This window comes from Aulonocara sp. 'chitande type north' Nkhata Bay, linkage group LG17 (genome assembly GCF_057382095.1).
Source record: "Aulonocara sp. 'chitande type north' Nkhata Bay isolate Kocher_YH1m ecotype deep benthic linkage group LG17, A_spYH_male_GT1.1, whole genome shotgun sequence".
In the NCBI taxonomy this organism is placed as follows: Eukaryota; Metazoa; Chordata; class Actinopteri; order Cichliformes; family Cichlidae; genus Aulonocara; species Aulonocara sp. 'chitande type north' Nkhata Bay.
In genome coordinates, this window is record NC_141360.1 from 21,360,074 (window position 1) to 21,383,577 (window position 23,504).

At 39.3% G+C, this 23,504-nt stretch overlaps 3 protein-coding genes across 9 annotated transcripts in view; 1 reads left to right on the top strand and 2 right to left on the bottom strand.

Moving 5' to 3' along the window:
• Nucleotides 1–2,339: 2,339 nt before the first annotated feature.
• tymp (thymidine phosphorylase) lies at nucleotides 2,340–13,489 on the top strand. Of its 2 annotated transcripts, XM_086269419.1 has the most exons (11): nucleotides 2,340–3,073; nucleotides 3,178–3,238; nucleotides 4,623–4,745; nucleotides 4,818–5,020; nucleotides 5,303–5,401; nucleotides 6,354–6,483; nucleotides 6,832–6,950; nucleotides 7,192–7,354; nucleotides 8,848–9,075; nucleotides 9,652–9,792; nucleotides 9,862–13,489. In XM_086269419.1, the coding sequence occupies exons 2-11, from the start codon at nucleotides 3,187–3,189 to the stop codon at nucleotides 10,017–10,019; spliced, it is 1,416 nt and encodes a 471-aa protein (XP_086125545.1). In that variant the 5' UTR covers nucleotides 2,340–3,073; nucleotides 3,178–3,186; the 3' UTR covers nucleotides 10,020–13,489. The 2 variants fall into 2 exon arrangements, with proteins under 2 accessions (XP_086125545.1, XP_086125546.1); XM_086269420.1 differs by lacking the exons at nucleotides 2,340–3,073; nucleotides 3,178–3,238 and adding an exon at nucleotides 3,972–4,029 and having other exon boundaries at nucleotides 4,626–4,745.
• A 226-nt stretch (nucleotides 13,490–13,715) lies between these two features.
• On the bottom strand, nucleotides 13,716–15,699 carry lsm8 (LSM8 homolog, U6 small nuclear RNA associated). The gene is made up of 4 exons (XM_086269941.1): nucleotides 15,499–15,699; nucleotides 14,897–14,937; nucleotides 14,638–14,765; nucleotides 13,716–14,077 (listed from the first exon to the last, which is right to left on the bottom strand). The coding sequence occupies exons 1-4, from the start codon at nucleotides 15,527–15,529 to the stop codon at nucleotides 13,987–13,989; spliced, it is 291 nt and encodes a 96-aa protein (XP_086126067.1). The 5' UTR covers nucleotides 15,530–15,699; the 3' UTR covers nucleotides 13,716–13,986.
• A 936-nt stretch (nucleotides 15,700–16,635) lies between these two features.
• The window catches only part of grip1 (glutamate receptor interacting protein 1), a 66,903-nt gene continuing 60,034 nt past the window's right edge, over nucleotides 16,636–23,504 (bottom strand). For all 6 annotated transcript variants that reach the window (XM_086269937.1, XM_086269936.1, XM_086269935.1 and 3 more), the window contains one exon: nucleotides 16,636–23,458. In XM_086269937.1, the coding sequence (XP_086126063.1) occupies nucleotides 23,150–23,458 (309 nt within the window). In that variant the 3' untranslated portion in view covers nucleotides 16,636–23,149. The remainder of the gene's footprint in view (nucleotides 23,459–23,504) is intronic.

A 23,504-nucleotide genomic window follows, 5' to 3' on the forward strand; every position in this document is an offset into this window, starting at 1 on the left:
CGAAAAGCAATATAAGTGATAACTAGAAAAATTTGCATTTCCTGTGAAAATGCTGTGTGGATGCCTTAACGCTGAAGATGTCGGCTGAAAAAAGCTGAAAAAGTTGAAAAAACAAAAACATTGCCCTGAGCAGGATTCGAACCTGGCCCTTCTGGTCTAAAGGCAGCGTCTCACCTCAGTGCGCCAATCTCTTTCTAACAAACAGAGGTGGATAGACTGACAATTCTGGTGAAATTAGCAGAAGCTGCTTAGAATTGTGCTGATAAGAGGTGAAAAGGCTAAAAACTTTGCAGAAAAGAGGTAAGGAAGCAAAAAGATGAGCTGCAAAGAGATGAATCAGCAGAATTTCTGCTCAAAAATATTAAAACTAAGTAGCTGCCACCATTGTTGGAAACTGGAATTAGCTCGGCCGTGCTCCGTGAGAGACGTCTGTCTTGCCCTAGCAGCACCTGTCCCTCTCCTCCTCTTCAGTTCGTCTCAACATACGCTCGTCATATTCTGTGATATGATTTACTCTAAGGTGTTTGACAAGGTTAGTGATGTTGCCACAACCATACATGCCAACCCTCCCGATCTTTCCGGGAGAATCCCGGAGCCACCATTCTCCCGAATTTCCACCCTTTAGTGCTGCAGGCAGGCGGGTGTTCAAATAGCGCACAACTTCAGTTTTTTTATTTCTATATGATGAACTCTGCATTATTAAGTGATAAGAACAAGTAATCCGATGTCGTGTAATCATTATGACCTATAATTTGAGATACACTAAATAAAATATGTTTTTGCATAAAGTCTCGGTATCGGATCAGTATCATCGATACCACCCTGAATATTACTTGGGATCGGAAAGGAAAGGAAATCAGTGGTATCGCACATCACTAACTGCCATACCCGTTATGTGTCTGTGAGGGAGAGGAGGGAGAAAAAGGAGAGTCGAACAGTACGAGTTGTCACCGAGCAGAAACAGGAGATGAAAGCATGTAAATATAATAATAACCACTGCAGCCAAAGTAAGTTTAAGTAAGCTATTAAGACTCGACTGTACACCGTGTTCGCGTTTTCCTCTGAAACAATAAGTTCTGTTGGAGCAGCCTTTCAACGCCTCTCTCTGTCTCTCACTAGCAAAGTTGACCCAGACAACAAAGTAAAGCTAGTTTTTGGCTACAAGCCCGACAGGAACCCAACGTATTAGCCAGAGGTCCCTTTACTACGGTTTGGGGCGCGGACCTGTTTTATATACGCACGGAATAGTTTTTTATATGAGATCGCTGCAAAAAGTGCAGCCTTACCTTAAGATATATTAAGATTTAAAATTCTAGTTGGTATTGGTATGGCGAGTATCCTTCAGTAATAGTAATAAATCACACAGCAACATTCATGTGGTTGTAAAAAGCTTGATAACATATTAAGTAATCCAAAGTATTCCGTTATGTTTGGGAGCATGTATTCTGTAATGGAATACATTTTAAAAGTGACCTTCCCAACACTGCAACTAGATTACATTTTATCACAAAAAACAGAATCTCTTCGACAGTGAATGCAACAATACTGGGACGGGAAATCAATAATACTTACTATTAAGTATTACTACTACTTTTACCGTTATTTCTATTCTGCTGAAAATAAACCTAATCACCTCTATCTGCCAGGGACTTACACTGTGCTCTAAACCAAATGCCTAATGGCAAGGCACCAGGCCTGGTGTCACGGCTGGCGGAGGGAGCCGTGTGGTGTGGAGGAAAAGGAGGACCCAAGATGCAGCGAACTGATGACAGAGTGATGTTTATTTACAAGGTGGTGGCAAAAACAGGCAACTCAACATGAGCAATTACAAACCTAAACTGGGAGAAACTAAAGACAAACCTGAGACCATACAAAAGGGGTGCGGGGCAGAGAGACGCAGAGACAGGAACGAAACACCATAGAATGCAGAGCTACACGGAGGAACGCAGTGATACATGGATGAACGCAGACGAGTCGATCGAGGAGCACAGGCAGACACCAACTATAAATACACACATCAGGTAATGAGGAAATGGCACACAGGAGGGGACACAGCTGGAACTTAATGGGCATAACGAGACACAGACCTACAAAGTAAAACAGGAAATCTAGAACCCGAACCGGACACAAGGGGGGAGGACACAGAATAACTAGAACAGAGGGAAATAGTCACAAAACACAAAACGCTGGGTCAACGACCCAGGACCATGACACCTGGATGGATTCCCTGCTGAATTTCTGAAACATTTCTGGTCCGTGTTAGCTCCACTATTCTTCATAACTGGCACAGAAATAAAAACAAAAAAACTAAAAAAAACAGTCTAATCCCTCCCCATATGAAAACGGCAGCAATAAAATAGTTACTAAAAACAGAAAACGACGCTACCAGCCTTTGTCACTAATTAATACCGACATTAAAGTTATTCCTAAAGCACTTTCATCTAGATTAGAAACAGTTCTGCCCTCAATAAATCATAATGACCACACAGGATTCATCAAAGGCTCACATGTCAAAAAATGTTTTAGTACGACTTTGGTAAGCTACGGAGCTGCACCGCTTGATGGATTGTCGGAGCATTACGGCTACCGAGGAGCCTCGCGTAGTAATACGCACTGTGCTTCAACGTAATATTACCGTATTATGTGTGTATAAGCACCATAAATGGCACCTGAAGCGGATTTCAAACTCCAGGCTGTCAGTCACGCAGTAGAAGTTGGGAACAGAGCTGTACAACAGGCAGGGAAAAAAATCCATGCTCCTTTTGAAGGAAAGTTTAAAATGAAGAAACAAACGTCCGGAGGCAATTATTACAGTTAAACTAAACTTAAAATACCTTTAGTTATTCCGAACTTCTCGTAACTCGCACATACTTTCATATCCTTACAGCACATACAGAAAATGTTCAGAACAAAATAAAAGTAAAGTATTTAAAATAGTAAAAGCGGAAGGAAAAGGAGCCCAAAAACTGAAACCGAAATACAAGAGGACCCGTCTGAACCGATAACAGCTGCCTGCACGTGACACACAAATAAACAGATCGTCTGTAAACACACAGCACATGAACTTCACTTGGTGGGGACATTTGTCAGCTTTTTTTTTCTCTGAATGACCAAATCAGAGGTCAAAGGTTAGTGGCTCACTTGTTTTCCTCTCCCTGCTCTCCTATTGACTGACAGACTCACTTTATGAAGGACCACGGGGTCGATGCCACTTCACAGACTGCAAACATCAGACCAGGTACTGTACTCTGACTCTGTCTTACTCTCATAACAGGGATGTTTTCCTCTTCTTCAGAGCTGAACTGTTAAATTTTACCTGTGGTTAGAGGTCGGTATGGTTAACAGAAAATCTGCAGGGGCTGAATGGATTAAGGCTGTTTGTTAATAAGTTTTTAAAGTGTTCATTATTGTTCCTATTGTTGTTTTAGAGTTTAAACAGATGCCCTGATTGGTTGGTTTATTTGAGAATTCAGAAGGTAGAGAAGAGGAAGTGGAGACAATAAAAGCAAAAACAAGTCACAGGCTTTATTTTGCTAATTAGGTGCCAAACACATGTATTATTATTGTTCTTTTGCCTGTAACGTGATGATTTGTTAAATCTCCCCGATGTTTCTGTGTGATACAGATAAGGAGCTGAATGTCTAAAGTGACTAAAACCTTTGCACAGTACTGAACTTTCACCAGCAGAGCCACCTCTGACTTTATGAGTCCAACAATAAACTGGAGTCATGGCAGTACTGGTCCTTTGAGTCACAGAGGGTGTATAAAAGATTTACAGCTGGCTAAAAAATAATGATAATATCAAAAATAACAAAGCTAGCTGGCTATTAATTTTTTTCTGCCTTTGCAAAAGAAGTGAGTCTGTGAAAGATTTTTTGCTGGGGGAACTAGATGCTCATCCTGATGTTGTTTCTGCTGAGTCCATTTATAGCTGCTGCACACACACACACACACACACACACAGAGAGAGAAACTTGCCATCGTGCTGCTGCGCTGTTAATCTGCATTGCACCAGAAGCTGGCTGTGTGGTAAGCATTTCGATTACAAAGTGCTGCAGAGGAAGCAGAGGTGATGTATGAAACAGCTTTATGTAGGACAGGTGGCTTTCCACCAGCTTCTTCAGAAAGATGATTCAGAGGAACAGGGCGTGTGACTGGCTGTTTTACACAATTAGTGCTGAGTTAATTAATTGTGCAAGTTTTAACTTTTATTCCTGAAAAGAATTGTTTTTTGATGCTTTTTTACTTTATATACTATTTTTTATTACTTAATTGTCAATTAATTACATAAAATTTGAACTTTTTAATCTTTTAGGAAAGTCAGTAACAGAAACTCTCCATGTTGATATATTTGTCTTTATAAAATGAGAAAGATGATGTGGCAGCTCAAACAGATTGATTCCTGTTTTAATGCCTTAACTCAAACTGTGTTGCCTTCTCAGTACTGCTAAGAGGTTAATCTACTTTGTTTGTGTTTCAGTTTTTTTGGCCCTGTCTTTTAAAATCCAGAGAAAAAGGAAAAACAAGTACACAGGAAAGAACTATTAATAAAACCAGATCCTGGTCACTGAATGATTGAAAATTTTTAGGTCTCAACAGACTTGTAATGTTTTTACTTCTAGCAGACATGATAACAATCCCAGATCTGATCAGGAAGAAGAGGGATGGAGGACAGTTAAGTGATGACGAGATCAAAGCCTTCATCCAGGCTGTTAAAGAGAAAACCATTCAGGACTCTCAGACAGGTACAAACCATCTGACATGCATTCACATTTCCTCCTTTGCATCTTTAACGTCTCCCACTCTTTGTATTTAAGGGGCCATGCTGATGGCTATTTGGCTGAATGGGATGGTCTCCGCCGAGATTAAGGCCCTGACCCGAGAGATGATGTCATCGGGAGAAGTGATGGAATGGCCCGATGAGTGGAAAAATTTCATGGTGGACAAACACTCGACTGGCGGGGTGGGAGATAAAGTCAGTCTGGTGTTAGCGCCAGCGCTAGTTGCCTGCGGCTGTAAGGTATAGACTTTAACGATGAAATCTGATTGGTTAAAACGTTAAAGTGAACCCATTCTGTTCATGCCCAGCTGGACTGCGCTAAATTTACATGATTAATATTATTTTAGACTGGGACACAGTGCAGCCCCCTGGTTCTGTTTAAGCTCCTCCCCTTTTAAACAAACTTCTTGTGATTTGTTACCCCACATTAGTAGAAGGTGATTTACTTGGGTGGGTGTGTCTTCCTTTTCTCAAAATGTGAGATTACCATATTAGGAATATTAATTCAGTCCATGTCCACAGGTTCCTATGATCAGTGGGCGGGGCTTGGCTCATACAGGAGGAACTCTTGATAAACTGGAATCAATTCCAGGATTCAAGGTGGAGCAATCAAGAGAGCAGGTGAAGCAATCTGTTCTGGCTCACATATATTTACATATAGTTTTAAAAATTAATAGTTTTAACTTTTAATAAATGTCAGCAAAATGTTACTCTGGGGGGAAAACACACTGAAGCACTTTGCGCACCCCCTGGTGGGCCATGAGGGTACTGCATGTGATTCACAAGAGCTCAATTACAATAAATATACTTAAAAATCTTTTTTTTTATATCAAATATTTTTGATTTTATGAGGTAAATAACCACTGGTCCACTGGAGTGGGCGGTTCAATTTGCCAACTACCAATGAGAGCCAAGGATACTGTTGGCTCACATAACAGAGTTGCCAGGCAACTAGACCCTGGAACAAGTGAATAACTTCCTGTGTCGCCTCTTTAGGCTCACGTGAGGATCATTGATTAAGTTATATTAAAAGTTTTAGGCTCTAAAGATTTTCAGATATTAAATTGGGCTCAAGGATGGCATAGACTGTATATAATAGATGGATATAGCCACAGTGACAAACACTAAATACTGCAACACTGCATGCTCATTGGCTCACCTCTTGTCAGTCACATGTCATTGGCGAATGAGGATGAGACTTTTTAAAGTGTCTTTTTTTTTAATTATTCAAGAGTCGAATCTATTGACTGAGACCATTTACTCAAAAGGAAAGAATTTCCTAATAGTCAAAATAAAGTGAGTAAGTCTCTTCTGTTTAACCACCAGAGGAGTCGCCCCCTGCTGGCTCTTAAAAAAAAACTAAACAGATGAAACTATTGACTGTTTGGGGAAACAAGGACACTGACATCTTTACTGAAATTTGTTAATTAATTCCAATGGTAGCTCTTGTGATAAGGGTACAAAAATAACAGAAAATTAAATATTTAAATTCATAAATAAATAAAACTACATACGGATAATAAAGAGTGATAAACACTCAAAGTCATTCTCTGATTCAGCTGTTCTTCTCCAGATCCTGGAGATCCTGGACTCAGTGGGCTGTTGCATTGTGGGTCAGACAGAGACTTTGGTTCCTGCAGATCGAGTCCTGTACGCTCTGCGGGACATCACCAGCACCGTGGACAGTTTACCTCTGGTTACTGGTAAAAACTGGGATTAGTGCTTCAAGAGCCAAAAACCCTTTTTTTGTGTTGTTTTTTTTTTTTTTTTTGAGAAATTTAAGCTTTTCCACCCGTGTGTTGCGATGGTCAGGGGACCCGACACACAGGCGGAAAGGATTTAGACTTTCTTTACTTGATATGTGAGCCCAATCAGCCTTCGGGGGAGGGTCATTTCTACCTGAACATAAGTTTGAGCGGTTATAGCATTATGCCCATTTAAACTGATGAAAAGAACCAGATCTTTTGATACCCACATAAAACTGGTGTCCAGAACCGTGGATATCCGTGTTTTTTCTAGTCAGCTTACAGCCGTCTGTGCTGTTTCTGCAGGTTCGATCATCTCAAAGAAAGGAGCCGAGTCTCTGTTTGCTCTGGTGCTGGATGTCAAGTTTGGACGAGCTGCTATCTGCAAAGACTTGGAAAGTGCTACAGAACTAGCTCAGATGCTAGTGAGTACAACAACAATTCAAATATTTCACCATAAAAGAGGGAGGGAGGGATGTGAAACATCTGTGCATGGAGTGATGCAGCAACACAACATTGAACCACAGGGGAGATAATATTGGGTTTATTACAGGTTATTTTAATCCAAACTCAGAGGTTTAATTTACAGCGCAGCGTCCAATGCCACAGCCCGTTAATGGCAAAGCTGACCTCAAATTTGGATTTCGCTGTTTATTTTTCTTTCAGGTGGAAGCAGGAAACGGCCTGGGCATATGTACAGCAGCTGTGCTCAGCGGCATGAACAGTACGATCGGTCGATGTGTGGGAAACAGCGTGGAGGTGATCGAATCTCTGGAGACGCTGAAGGGAAACGGACCCGATGACCTGATGGAGCTGGTCACGACTCAGGGTGATGACGTCGCTCAGCAGCTCTCGTCTGTCAGGGTTTGATCACCAAAGTAACAACGTGTCTTATCCGAGGCATTAAAAAGGTCCTGAACCCCAAAGGAACACCACTTTATTAGGAACACCTGTGGCCATTTTATTAGAGACACATACCCTGTGGTCAATTTATTAGGACCACCTGTGGCTCTCTAAATGCAGGAAGCATCTGAACCATTTCAAAGTGGCAACTGTTTTTATTAGCACACCCATGGCCACTTTATTAAGTACAGCTGCGGTCTAATAACGTTGCAGCATCTCTTTTGTGCCACCTGCCTGTTTACCTCTTCTAGCAGCAAGCCAGATAATTTGCAGTGTCGAGTTAACATTAAAGATTATGGATAAATAACATGTATCTTATCTTCATTCTTCTCCTAGCTCTATATAGTTTTAAATATTGCACTCCATACAGATGCCCTCTGATTAAGAAAAAGAAAATTATTATTTTACACGGTATGCAGCCCCTCAGTTTACCTCCCGTCTCTTTAAGGTCCTCCTCCCTAAAAGCCTACTTTGTTCTGACTGATCAGTTTCTGGCAGTCTACCGAGGAGCAGCACCCAATGCTTGTGAGCTGTACTGCTTGTATTTTTTGGACTTTGTACCCACAGGAACTACTGCCACATAATTCTTTATCTTTTTTTAAAACTCTGAACTTGTTTAATATTGCAGATCCGCATTAACTTGCTAATGGGGATTTGCCGCATTAATGAGGTTATGGTGTTAATGCTGACAGAACTAATCTAAACCTGTAACTTTCTTTATACATCCATCCATCCATCTTCATCCGCTTTATCCGAGGCCGGGTCGCAGGGGCAGCAGCCTAAGCAAAGAGGCCCAGACCTCCCTCTCCCCAGCCACCTCCTCCAGCTTATCTGGGGGAACTCCAAGGCGTTCACAGGCCAGCCGAGAGATATAATCACTCCAGCGTGTCCTGGGTCTGCCCCGGGGCCTCCTCCCTGTGGGGCATGCCTGGAACACCTCACCCAGGAGGCGCCCAGGGGGCATCCTTGTCAGATGCCCGAACCACCTCAACTGGCTCCTTTCCTTTATACATGAAAATTAAAATTAGAAAACGCAGAACAGCCTCTCCTTTGTGAATATCAGAGACATGACAAGAATCTCATTGTTACCTTTGTTATAGAGTCCTAGTGAATATTACCCTTAGATGAGATAACCCGTTCTATAATGATGATAATAATTTTTTTGCTATAGCTAATAAGAAAAATAGACCACTTGGGTTTAAAATTAAAAAACAAACAAACACTTAATTCTGACAGCTGTAAAAACATCATGGGAATCTAAACCCACTGCATGCACACCTTTACAGACAACAACTTGCTTTAATTTTAGTCTATTTTTAAGTTTATTTAATTTTACACTGGTGTAAAAATTTCCCTTTAGGTACATTTAAAAAAGAAAGCATGATAAATATTTAAAATGTGTTTTGTCTGTGTTTGTAGGCGGCTTGTTGCTCGTGATGACTGGTCTAGTGTCTGACCTATCAGAAGGCAGAAAGCAGATTTCCGAAGCTGTGGTTGGTGGAGCAGCGCTGTCAAAGTTCCAGGCCATGATGGAGGCTCAGGGCGTGAACAGCGACACAGCTCAGCTGTTGTGCTCCACCAACGCAGATTACTACAGCGTCCTGAGAAAAGCGAAGCATCAGCTGGAACTGAAGGCTCCTGCAGACGGTAAAGCCAATAAAATGCCTCCATTCACTGTTGATGCATTCAAAGACACACTCAGGAAATATGAACTACCTGCACTTACAAAGAAAATTTATCATGTTTAGGAATCTAAAGAAACTAACAAACACAGCTATCTTTGATGACACGGGAACTTTTATGCTGAAGCGCAGGTTGTTACACAGTTTGTGGTTATAGTTACATTTGGGGTTTGTTTTAAGAGAATTTGTTACCAACAGAAATTAGACAAGAACTGCACTGAAAATCAGTGGCAGGAGGTCTGATGTAGAGATGAATCCAAATTTGAACATTTTGGTTTAAATAGTCAATATGAACAAAAAGAGGTACAACAGTGAGGGTCTGCAGCCATCAGTAAAACACGGTGGAGGCTCAGTCATGGTTTGGGGCATTTCAGCCAGTGGCGCTGTGGATGTTGTCAATACTGATGGAAATATGAACACAGAAAAGTACAGTCAGAGTTTGATCCAAAAAGTAATCCCAACACATGCACTTGCACATGTGTACTTACATATGTGAGCCCTCGTATTTGATAACATGTATTTTTACTGTGTCTTCCTGCAGGTATCGTTTTGGAGATTGACGGTTTGGTTTTAGCTCAGGTGCTTCACAGATTGGGTGCGGGGCGATCAAAGGCTGGAGAGCCTGTCAATCACAGCGTGGGGGCGGTGCTACTGGTGTCTATAGGTCAGAGGATCACAAAAGGTAAGAGGCTGTTGCTACTGCTGCTGATGGTGTGAGGGACATCCTCCTGATGGAGTCGTGTGTTTTCAGGCGACCCGTGGCTGCGGCTCCATTATGAGGATCTGGCGCTGACCCCAGACCAGAGGAATCACCTCGAGAGCGCCCTGACTGTGGGAGCAGACAAAAAAATACAAACACAACAGAAACACACTTTGGTGGAAAAGATACTACCTGAGAAATACCAGTGATTCTTGAGATAAGGGACAAAACATGTCCGCCAGATAAAACCCAATTTGAGGGTTAAAAATATGCATACAAGACTGACTGAAAGAAAAACCAAGGCAATGTTTATACAACAAAATTATGATTTTGCATTTTTTATACATATACATTTATTTTAAATGGTACAATACATTACCAGTACCTTAAAAATCCATTGTCCAGAAGCAGGTGTGATAATATTAAAATACAGAAAAAAAATTAAAAGTAATTCAAAATGTAAACATCATGGCTCTCGTCACTAAATATTTAAGTTAATATCTTATATAATATCAAAATATGCAATTGAAAATTTATTTTTACATATTTTTTAAGTGATTAAAATCGTGTCCAGAGTTTTTGTCAACACCATCAGATTTTTTTTAAAAGTACAAAAAAATCAGGAATTATTGTGGTTAGCTTACACTCTGAGGACCCCTTTACCACTTCCTGTTTGATACACATGCCATGAGGTCACTGCTGTGATAAGGTTTTTTTGTTTTTTTATTTCATTTATCGCATACCTTTCTGAGAAAACCCTGTGTCACAACCATAGTGTGTCAACACCAAAGTCGATGAAATGCAAGATTTAAGTATCTTTTTTATAAAAAGCTTAATTTAGGTAGATTGTAGAGGCCATAAGCAAATGATGCAAAACAAGATGGCTTTTGTCAGAAAAACATGTGTTATGAGAGAAAGTAGGGTGTCAACACCATCAGGATTTTTGCCTGACAGTGTTGACCCATTTCCAGTGGTGTTGACAAATGCCACAAAAGTGTCCCATTCACTAATTATATTAAGTTCTTTTAATTAATATTTCAGTCATATTACTTTCTGTGTATTTTACTGATATTTCTGCTTTACAGATGTGTTGAATATTATCAAATTTGCCTTATCTCGAATCTCATTGTTTATGTATACTATGTCTATGAAGCGCCTTGAGGCGACTCTTGTTGTGATTTGGTGCTATATAAATAAAATTGAATTGAATTGAAATTGAACTTTATTATTCCTGTAGGAAAATGCTTAGTTCTCTGCATTCAACCCATTCACTCAGTGATGCAGTGGGCAGCTACCAATCGAGGATAGCCGCTGTTTGTTGGATTTGAACACCCAACCTTCCATCATGTGGCATCTACTGAGCTAGCTGTGCCCCAAGAGCTGATCTTTAAGTGATGATGGATGAATCCTGCTTCTGGGCCCAAACTACTCTATTTATTAAGGCTGTTGTGCTTTTAACATGTTTTATTGCTTTTTATCTTGTTCTATTTAATCTGAACAAGCCCCTAAAAACAGTCAGTGATCACTGTCAGCCTAACCATCAGAAACCCTTGCATTACCTTTTATCGAGTGGAAAAAATTTAGCGTCCATCCTCCAGCTTCACTGTGTTTATGTTATGCTAACATAGCTGTGTCACCAGCGATCACGTAGCACATCATTATATACCAGCTAGTCCAACTTCAGTAACCCTTCAGTAACCCTGCAAAAGTCACTGTTGTTTAGTTTTCTGGCTTCATTTATGTTGGAATGTAGGTGGAAACCAGCGAGCTAACTTCTAACTCTGTTAAATTTCATATATTCTGTTTTCATGGATGCCTGGATGTTACACCTGGAAGAGCAGCCACACTGATCATTTTATTAAAGATGAAGGAAAGAAAGAATTTAGACAGTTTGTAACTCTCAGTGATGCCGCAGAGTTCCTTTGACTTTGGGATCTGCAGCGGAGTTTGGACCTGGAAACAGCTAATGACATCAGACTTAAAGACTGGATAGCATCTCTATTGCTTAATACATAATTGTGTTGTGAATATTCATCCTTAATCTGTATAAATGCATAAGGTTCAGAAAAATTATAGTAATTACAAAATGGTTCATTTCAGGCTAGAATTGCAAAGGGGAACCTGTCAGAGGAACGAAAGAGGAGGAACAGGGATGATCAAATAAGAAGAAAAAAATTAACAGCCAGCCTGAGTTGAAGAAAGAGTTTCTCATAAAGGAAAGGGAAAGATCTAGAAAGAGAGTGAAAGAGGGAAAAATAAAGAACATCGGTGATCTGAAAGGAAGAGAAAAAAGGGAGAAGGGAAGGTTTTGGAAACAAGCAAACACACAACCAGAGTACTTTAGGTATCAAAGAGTAGTAGGCAGCTACTTGCTGGTGAACTATTAAGATGTAGAACTTGACATGTGCAAAAACAGAATTGTTATGATGTGTCTGATATTACATAAGTTGTTAAACTTTAATGGTCATTTTGAAAGAAATAATATTTTGTTTTCTATTAGTGTGTCACCACCGTCAGCACCTTGTCAACTCCATAATATGGATTTCTTTGTTTATTTTTGTCTTTTGAAGAACCGTATATTATCCTCCCTCATGATCTTCCAATAAAAATACGTAATTTTCTCAATGTGTCATTTGCATGCTGCTAAATAGGATTGTTTCTTTTCTGAAAATATGTATGACTGTAACGCTACTAATAAAAAGCCAAAACAAGCTTACTTTTAAACATAGTATAATTCGTTTGAAAACATATGTGCATAAACAATAGAACAATATGCTGCTAATAGTCAAAATAGCTGAAACAACCTAAAATATATATTTTTGCATTTGTTTGTGTCTGATGGTGTTGACAAAAACCTTGCACTCCTCCAGCAAAAATATAAATTATTAAAAAATATTACACCTGGGAGATTGTACCAAAACATGGTGAGACAGCCAAAACTTTGTGTAACAATTATATGTAAATATCCATCCATCCATCCATCCATTCACTTCCGCTTATCCTTTTCAGGGTCGCGGGGGGCGCTGGAGCCTATCCCAGCTGTCATAGGGCGAGAGGCGGGGTACACCCTGGACAGGTCGCCACTCTGTCGCAAGGCTAACACACAGGGACAAACAACCGTTCGCACTCACATTCATTTGCACATTCACACCTAGTGACAATTTTGGTTATCCAATTAACCTATCCCCACAAGTAAATATGTAAATATGTTTTTGTTTTGTTTTTTCAAAAAATATATTTTAGAAAATTAAAACCTGTTTTGTCCCTAATCTCAGGAATCACTGATACACATATTAATACTTTTAAGTTGTAGAGTTTAATCTGCCTGTAGGAACAATGTGAATACTGCTCCCATGACCTCACCGTCCGTCCGTCTCTGATGCTGCCGCTTCCTGCTGAGCTGATTAAAAGATCGGCTCCGTGCTCACGACTGCTCATCCTTAAACTTGTTACCTCAGTTTATCTGGTCTTCAGGTGATTTTATCCAGCTGCTTTTAACCATTAAGCTTTCCTCACCATGGCCCTCATGTAAAACTTCAGTATTTATCGATCTGTCACTTCACAGATATCAGTGTTACTCACACCTTTAGTGTTCACGCCATCTTTTCACCATCTATTTCCTCCTCGCTCTCAGATGTGCAACTGATGTAAGGATTCATTTAGAATTGTCATTTTATTGCTGGCTCTGCAGATCTTTCGTTTAAATAAAAATCGCTTCTTGAAGAACTGAATCTTGGTTGTGGCATACTCTATCTCAGAAGCTATTCGATTTTTCTCCTTCTCGAATTTAAGAATCAAATTTCTTTCTCATAAAGTTTTCACTTTTTCCTCTGATCAATATCCTCTGACTAAAAATTATAATTTGTCAAACATTTTTGTTGAGTAAACAAACAAAACAAAAACGCTTTTCTTTTTCAGAACACAACAAATTAAACTTTATTAACAGTCTCACATTGACAAAAAGACTTAGGAGCATAAAAAAGTTCCTCTAACATTTTCATCATCTCACTTCTTTATTTATAAAAAGTACAAACAGAAAACAAGAGCCAGGAGTCAGAGACAGGAAGCAGGCGAGCAAGTTATCAGGATGCTCCGGCTGGTCCCGGATAATTAGCACACCCGCTCCTAAAACAGACTTCCATAAACAACAGTCACGCTGTCATCAGGGGTCAAAGGTCAGTGGACGACAGAGTTGAGGGGCTCAGCTCTGATGTTTCCTAAATCCAGAGTGGAGTCCGTCTCCTCATCGATCTCCCCGATCACCGCACTGTAACCAAAACAAGAAAAAAAATGTAACCACGAAAACAAACGAGAGGATTACAAACAAAAACAAACAGGAAGAACAAATAAAAACAGAAAGGAAAACAATAAACAATGATAAACAAACTACATAACAGAACTGTTAACAACAATATTTTTTGTTCATTAAAGTAAAACAACATGTAACAAATCTACATCTATCATGTATGTATGGATCCCCACACATCATTTTCCTTATAGTTTAAGAATAAGAGTCTTTCTCTTGGTTTTCCTTCATAAAAATAATTTTAAACAAACAAAAACAAAACTCTGATAGGGGTATCCGGATCAAATGTGCAACCACAGCATTCATCCTTAAAGCATCACAGAAAAAAACTTTTACATTTTTTTTCTTAACTCTTAATGATTAATTATCCTGTTTTGCAATAATAAATTATATCTTTATAAAATAATAAAATTGGTAAATCATGTTAATCTGATTCTGTAGATTAAAATTTACATTAAGGCCTCACTAATCTTTTGTCTTCAGTATTGATTCATCATCAACAAAGGTCAAACGTGACTTACACGTTGTCACCTCGGACAATGTAGAGTCCCAGCACCACCTGCTCGACCCCCTGACTGGAGCTGAACACTCTCTCGTGACTCTCATCCAGGATCAGGTTGATGGTCTGATCAAAGCCCTTCAGAGTGCCCTGAAAAACAAACAAACTGACATGAACACAACTTACAATAACAAAAAGTTAACATCCAAAATAATTCTGACTTCACTGAATCCCAAATATTGTGAGTGGTGGAGTTCTGATGAGGATGTGTTCAGACTCACCACAATCATCCTGCCGTCCGAGGTGACAATGGCCACGGTACCTGGATCAGCACGAGTTAAAGAAACAGCACCTTTATGGACCAAAACCTCTCTAATATTATTCAGAACCTACAAATAGAAACAATTATCATCACACCAAAATTGAAAGCTATCCCGCCCACCCATTCTGGCCACAAGAGGCGCTTGTAACCTTAGCTTCTGTCTGTTAATGAGCTCCAGCTTTAAAACTGTAGGTTGTATGGTTCCAAAATTAAAAGAAAAAGAAAAAAAAAAGCTTAAGATTTTACAATTTTTCAAAGTGGTCCAGATGTGATGAGTCCTGATGAATCAAACTGTGAAATCATTTACAGAACTTCTCTGATCAGCGGGTCCAAATAATATAAACACAGCAATAAAATCACGAGATTTTCCTTCTTGTGAATGTGAAATCTACATTTAAGAAGTCTGAACATGTTTTAACTCAGCTCTGAGCAACCCGTTTCTCACAGACATCTCTGAACTGCCGCTAATTAACAAAACAAGTAAGTATGCAGCTAAGCTAACTAGCATTTTCCCATTCATTCAGAGGGTTTGCACATTAGTGGCTAACGGCGGAAGGATACGGTTAATGTAGCTCTCCAGCGCAGTGGACATCCTAAGTCCCGGGCTCGGTGTCTATTTATCCAGCGGGGTGGTCGACAAATACTTATAGTGGTAGTCCGGTGACAAAATAAAACCGTGCGCACTCGAACAGCAGCAGTAGCAAACGGCTAACAACACACTGGAGCGCAGACTAGAGCAATCAAACACTGAGCATGCACGAGAGCAGAGCGCCGAGCGGAAGCGTCACATCCGGTTTGTGTTAACTCTCAAAAAAGAAAACAGTAAAAACTGCGAAACTTAAAGAAATAAAACAAAAAAGGTGGGAAAATGGGAAATACAAAAGAAAAAAACGTCAAGTTTTCTAGTAAATTTGTCAAGTTTATAAGAGAAAAACAAAATTATGATACAAATTGGTAAACTTACATGATACAAACTATTTTTTGACTATTTTTTTAATGACTCTAAAACATTAAATATTTATTTTGTCGTTTTTCCACCCTATCCCTTAATTTTTATCTTTAATTATTTTAAATATTTCTTTCCTTCCTATGCTCCATCATAGTTAATAACCACTTTCTGTTTATTTCAATATATTTTCAGAGCCCTCAGATGCTTCTTTGAATAGTAAAAATATTTATGACTCATTTCTGAAATATAAATGATGTGATCCGCAAACAAAATGCCCACCGGAAGTGATGTCATTTCCTGTAACTAGAAAAATACAAACATATTTTTACAGTTATGTGGTCCTCACAGGAAAAGATGGTTAAAAAATTATGACGATTCTAACAAATATAAGCCATTAGCGTAGATTTAACTACCAAACACAATAATGGGCATTTGAAATTAGCTTAACATGGAATAAAACAGTTTTGGGATCTTTTGGATAATTAAGGAAATCTAGTTAATGCTCTCTAAATGCACAACTATTACGTACACTTTAATGTCATTTTGAAAACTTAAAATAGTGGTAACCATGAAGGTGAAGATGTCCAGGCTGAGTGGTAAAATGGTGTTGAGAAACTTTCAGCACAGGAAAGACAGGCAGGTCTGCTTTGCTTTTCTTTCTGTCAAAGACGTAAAATTAAATATGTATTAGGAAAAAAAATCATAAATAAACTTGTGTGTGTTGATGTCAGACAACACACAGAGTCCAGTTCTCCCAGCAGGTCTTCATCTTTATTGTTGCTCAGTAATCGTCCATACAAAGGCGGGTGGAGGAGAGCAGTGGAGCCCGACAGGACAAACAACAGGAACGTCATGCTACCAAAGTATTAAATTTGTACAAAAATACTTTACAACATCCCTGTTCCTTTAAAGAAAAATACAGTTTGGTTGGTTGGTGAAGCTACATGGAAACTAATCTGACCCACTATTTCAAATGGCAGTGCAATGCACGTGTGTGTGTGTGTGTGTGTGTGTGTGTGTAGGTAGGTGGATGTCTTGCTGAGGTGAATCACTAGAGTGCAAATCCCTGCAATGTTATACACACATACACACACACACACACACACACAGGCTCTAACAAATACACACCCACACACATGGTAATGTTAATACATGCGCACAAACACAGTGTGTATGGCTTTAGGTCTCACTCATCAAACCTTTGTGAGGCCACACCCCTCAGCCGTGTGGCTTGTTCCCATTGGTGGAGCAGTTCTCTTGGCTGAACCTTAAAACACTAACATCTATGTGTTAGCCCTCAATTCAAGGCATTAGCTCTATATTAGCAATGTAAACCATTTCCTTAGACCTTGTTAGTTCCCTTTAATCAACCTGTAACTACTACCTCGGCTAAATGCTAGCTGCAAGCTAAATTATAGTTCATGTTAGTTATGTGCTAACATAAACCACAAATCAGTAGAAGCTGACATAAAACTGACATACTCTCTTGTTAGCAGACATTTTTAGCTCCTTGGTTACCCGTTGTGTTTACCTACCTACAAACCAACCAAGCCCTTGCTATGTTAAGTTGTAACCACACCAGTAAATAAGTGTTGAAAAATTGTACAGCTAACTTACCACCCATGTACTATGTGCAACTAGCCACATGTTATAGTTAGCTCTAATGCTCTGCATCAACTACCACATGCTAAACTGTAGTTCTATTATTTCCCATGTTAGCTTTTTGCTAACAAGAGAAAAACTTTGTTTTGCAAATGTAAGCCCTGTGTTAAAGGTCTGTAAGGGCTGTGCTGGCACTAGCCGTGTGCTAACATAAAAAGTTTAGGTTTGGATAGCTCTTTATTCATATGCTAATTAAATTACTTATACGCTTATTAACTAATAAATATAGCAAGAAATGGGTGTTACACATAGAAAGCCTAATTTTCTTGTTCTATGTGTATAGTCATGCGTTATGGTTAGACTAGTCCTATGCTCAATGTCTGCTAGATACATACTAATCATGTGTTAGTAATGTCCTCAGACCAAGTTAGGCTGCTCACTTGTCAGTTGAATTTGATGTGTGGTATATTGCTTTTGCTAAAATTAGAAACCGTGACTTAGTACTAACCATAAGCTAAATAGCTCTGTTATCCCCATGTAAGCTATGCGTTAACATAAGCCAAAAATCTGTAAGAGATCTTCAATGGAGCTGAAATACCCTTATGTTAGCATTGGCTGCATTACGTAAACCCCGTGTTCAACATCTGTTGGTCACATGCTAAAATGTATTTCTGTTATCTGTTATGTTTGCCTAATGCAAATAAGAAAAAAAGTCTTTATTTAACACATTAGCCCAATTTTAAAAATGGGCACAAGTTTTGCTTAACTGTGTCCTGACATACAATAGGATGTTACAATAAATGTTAGCTTTGGCTAGCTGTTTAAATATATGCCAACCAAGTTCTTTCTTTGTGATTAGCTAATAAACATAATAATAAATGGATATCAAACACAGCCAGCCTATGGTCCTTGTGTTATGTCTGTTATGATTACGCTAGCCCTTTGTTTAGTGTCTGCTAGCCATATGATAGCTATGTCCTTAGATCAAGTTAGCTTGCTCAAGTGTCAGTGTAATACCAGTGTTTCAGCCTTTTTCTAGTCAAGATGCTAAAAGACATTAATTAGCTCTACAGCTAACCGTACCTTAGTGAAGTGCAAGGTTTGTGCTAACAATACACAGACTGTGCTAGTACTGGGATAGCTGTGTGCTAACATAAAAAAAATGTTGGTTAAATTTAAGCTTTGGTTAGCTGCTTTTACCCATGTGCTTACAAGTCTCTTGCTATGTTTATTAGCTAGTAAACATAGTTGGGATAGTAGTTTGTACTGTGTTTATAATTATGGGTATGCTCTGCGTCTGCTAGCGTAATGCTAACTACATACTAGGCATTTTCTTGCAAAAAAACCAAAAAAAAAAAAACCATCTGAGCTTTTAGAAATTTTTGGGTAGACCAGAACAGCCAATTACAACTATCCACATAGAAACAGCCAATCACAATGCTAATCCAAAGCACAGCAGCAACTATTGGAGTGTTTGGCTCAGGGATGCTGAGGGAGGGTTCTGATTGGCCACTTTAAATAGTGAGTTAAGACTAAGGTGAGAGCAGGAAGATGTTGACATCACTCGAAAATAAACACTCACTCACTCTCTCTCAGACACACACACACACACACACACACTGTTTACTGTCACAGGTTTCCTGTTTTAACAGGATTTTTTTTTCTTTTGTAACATAGTTTTTGTGATTATGAGATGGTGTTTTCAGGGTTTGATGGTTTTTGATGTGAACAGCGATGGGGACTGAACTCTTTTTTTTTTTTTTAATCTATTTTACATATTTTCTGGTTCAGTCACCATGGAAACAAACAAACAAACAGAATTGACAACAGTCAATCAAAAAAAACACACCAATTGATTAGCATAAGAGATCACTGTCACTGGGGCTGGGGAGGGGAAGTCGGGGGAGGGGCATGCGTGGCTTCTTCCTGGAAGCTGATTGGTTGTCTTTGTGTGTAAAAAAAGAACCAATCACAGACAGGCAGGGAAGGAAATGTTTATGTTTCTGATTGGTTCCAGCCAATCAGCTGAATTTTTCAGAACTGCCGTCCATCATCCTGGCTGCCTATTGGTCAGGGGGTAGATTGGGTGGGGCTTGAGGTGGGAGGGGCTTAACTGGCCTTGTGTTTAACGTGTAACATACACACACACAGACACGCACACATACATACACAGTGTGGCCAGTCCAACAGGTGTAAACAGTAGAAAAAGTATTATTGAACTTGCTCAGTGTCATCATCATCATTATTATTATTGACAGCGTGGTTATCGTAACTCTTCCAGCCTGTAGCTCGTCCATGGCACAGAACTAAAATTTTAACAGTAAACCCTTCGTTTCATTTAGGATGCTCCGATCAGTATCAGCTGATCATTAGTGAAAATGCACCGTTTTTTTTTTCCTAAAGGTAAAATTCACAAATAATTATTTAAAAAAACATAATGATATTGTCCTTTATATTATATATAAACAAATTTCTCTAGTTGACATATTAAAGCATATAAAGTAGCTGTTCTGAAGCTTTGGATCCTACCACATGTTCTCCCTTAGCAGATGGAGTGTGCCCAGTGTTGCAGAGGTTCCTTTTTTGTGTTTTTTGTTTTAACTTAGCTTGCCAAAATTTTAAATTAGAAACTGCATAATTAAGAAACATGTTTATAGGAAGTAGCCATTAATAGATGGTTTTCCACAAAATATTTCAAACTGTTACTTTTAATGGGAGGCAATGCATTCCCAAATTCCTAAGAAGATATGGACTATAGGCACTTTTGGACCAAAAAGCATCAAAGATGTATAGCTTTCCAAAATACACTTTCCAGATATACTAAGCTAAGCATGGTTTGCAGATTCTTTTCTATTCAAACTGCCTACATACCAAAGATGGACAATTTATTTTCCCAAGGAGACACATGCTAAACTGGGACTGTTTTGGAGCTGAAATAAGCTGAAATAAGTTCTGCTCAATATTATTTTTTTCTCTTTATAAGTTCATTGGTGCAGAGCTCCACACCAGTCCCAGTTTCTCATGGCCTCCTCCTGGAGCATAGATATGCAGAAGTGATGTAAAAGCTGAATAGCGTTAAGTATACATGAAAAATCAAATTACCTTGCCCTCACACAGAGCCAAGGTAAAATTATTTCTCTGTGCTTTGCTCCATTTTTTAATCACTGAGAGTTTTATATACTCAGCTGATGTTACACCCATTTTTATGCAGGCTTTTTAAATGTACTTTTTTGCAATTACCTTCTGCAAATTTTAACCTAAACTCTTTACCACAGTGATTTATGTGTTGAAATGTTTTGAGTTGTGTTCTGTCAAATTTTTAGTATTCCTTTCTAACCATACTCGAATTTCTTTTAGAACTTTGGTGATGGCTAGCGGTTCTCCAATCGTGCATATCATGTGTATCTAAAAAAACTAACAAAGGCTTGTTTAACAAGACCAATAAAAATTTCTCTGGTCCGAAAGCACCTTATCTTTGTCTTTTCACTAGCTTCAAGCTGAGGCGCAACAAACATAAATATATATGCAGCTGCAGGTTTTCCTGCTCAGTAAAAACCAGTATTGTAGACATGATCAAAACAGCAAAAGGTGACCTCTAGCGACCACATAAGGTATTAACCCAAGAATGGCTCCTACAAGTATCATGTTTCAATGTCCAGCTCTGGTTTAAAACTTTAAAACAGTGTTCATCCAGAGACCAACATCTCTGCTCAAATGCTAACTTTTCTCATATTATTCATCTGTATAGCGGCAATGGTTAGTAATAATGTAAATTTTGTGAATGGCGTCATAAAATATTAGAACTGTCAGTTGTAATTTATGGAGAATTTAGGAAATTAAAGTGATAGAGAGCAGGTTACATAAAATATAGCAGCCGTTCAACAGTGGAGCCAAAGTACAAGCCAAACCTTGTACAGTTTTAGTTCAGTAAAGTGCATAATCGAACTTGACTAAGTGCTAGTTATTATTTTTCCAATAGAATGGTAAATAAGAATGCAACAATGTTAAAACCCCTCAAAGCTGTCTGTCAACCTCTGCCAACTATTTAAACCAAACTAGTGAGCCTTAGTGTCTGAATTTTATCTGGTTATCATGAAAAACTACACCTGGTAATGCCCACAGGAATAAATCTCTGGGTTGCCAGACGAACTAGCTAAGGAGGTCTTTCCTTTTGTACTGTTTAATTTGGATATCTCTTCAGGTTTCCATGTCATGTTGAGCATTTATTTTAAGGAGGTACATCTCATCATAACCTTATGAATCCAACCTTGTATACTTGCCAAACCTCACCTAATCCCAACCATTTTTGAGCTCGAACTCTCTTTCTATCGTCATTTCCACTTATACCCTTTCTTCAAAACCTGCAGTTAACCAGAACCATTTTTATTCTCATCTCTTAAACCAACCTTCTGATACCGGTTTCTTGTGGGATCTGTACCTTCTTGTTCGAAAGCTTCTTTCTTTAATTCTATGTGGGGCAGTGCCTAAAACTACCTTTCCATCAACCTTCCAATGTCAAGCATAACTACTTGGAAAAGTTACACCTTCAGTAAATTCAGACTTACCGTCTTCTGCATTCTGAACAATCTAATTTTTAGTGTACTGAGGACCAGTTATTTCAGCTGGTTAAATATCAAATAGAAGACTTTCATAAGGATTTCTTATACACAAGCATAAGGATTTAGTAATCAGTATATGTTCAGTAATATCATCAGATGTAGACACTGATCAGAGCATCCCTAGTCTCCTTGGCAACTGTTATGCCCATCAGCAGGTTTCGGTATCTGGACTAGTGTCCCATCAGTCTTTGTGCTGCTGTGGATCTCGGCCAAATGCCACAAATCTGGTTCTAGTAGGCCCAGGATCCAGGATGGACTTCCCCAAGCACTGGCCATGGCAATGGCACAGTATCCATAGTTCCTTGGCCAGTGAGACCACAAACATGAACCATGCTTTGACCAGTAAGACAACTAGATTAGCCTCTGGTTTCACTAGAAACAATAGCCATTGTCCTGATCCCACTAAGACCAGTACCTGTGTGTCTTGGTATGCTAAGACTATTGGCTCAGGTGCTTGTTTAGTAGGACTTTGGTGGAACCTGGAACCATAATTCCAGAACCCATGTGTCTTCAACCTAGAATTCTAGGCTTCTAGAACCAGTAACCATCAATCTTAAAAGAGTAAGACCATTGGCTGCGGCACTGACTTCATAGGGATATATTTCTCGGCTTGTAGACCGTTAAGACTATTGGCTGTAGTTGTGGCTTCAGTAGAACCAGTAGCACTGGCTCTGGGCTAGAAGGACCAATAACTATTAATCTTAGACCAGGTAGGCCAGTAGCCCCAGTTGTGGCTATAATAGGATCATTAGAATTCTGGTTCCAGTGACACTAGTAATACCAGTATACAGAACTGGTTCAGGTTAAAAGGTGTGGAGTTGCTCCAGTCCATCACTGTGCTTTCAGGCTGCTTTAGCAGTTCAAGGGTCAAACTATAGTAGTCAAAGGTCATCCAGAGGGTGTGTGTAGCACCATGGGCGGTCTACTCCGAACCAGTTTAAACCAGTTTTAAATCAGTTTGATTCAACTTTGTTGTCCCCTTTTTCCTCACGATCTCTCCAGTCTGGTGTGGTTGAATCCAGTGTGACATAATTTTTGTCTGCTATAAGGAATTGTTTGTAACCTGCCCCATCCCAATCCCTGTCCCAAAGCCATCTCCTGGTTGGCTCCACTTAATTGGACCACTGTCCTCTCCCTGGCCAACAGAGAGCTCTGAGGATCCCAGGTCACTGCCAACTGGCTGAGAGGGGTGGCTGCTGTTGGTTGTGCCATCGGTGTGATTGGCCATCAGGGTAGAGGAGGAAGAGGATGAAGGGTTTCGGCTGATTACAAGCTCCAAGCGGTTTGGAGACTCTGCAATCAGGGGAACTACAAGGCAGCAGTCAAAGTCCCTGGTCCGCACATGGTTAATCTGTAAGAAAAAAGAAATCTTAATTTAAACCAAGAAATGAAGAGTT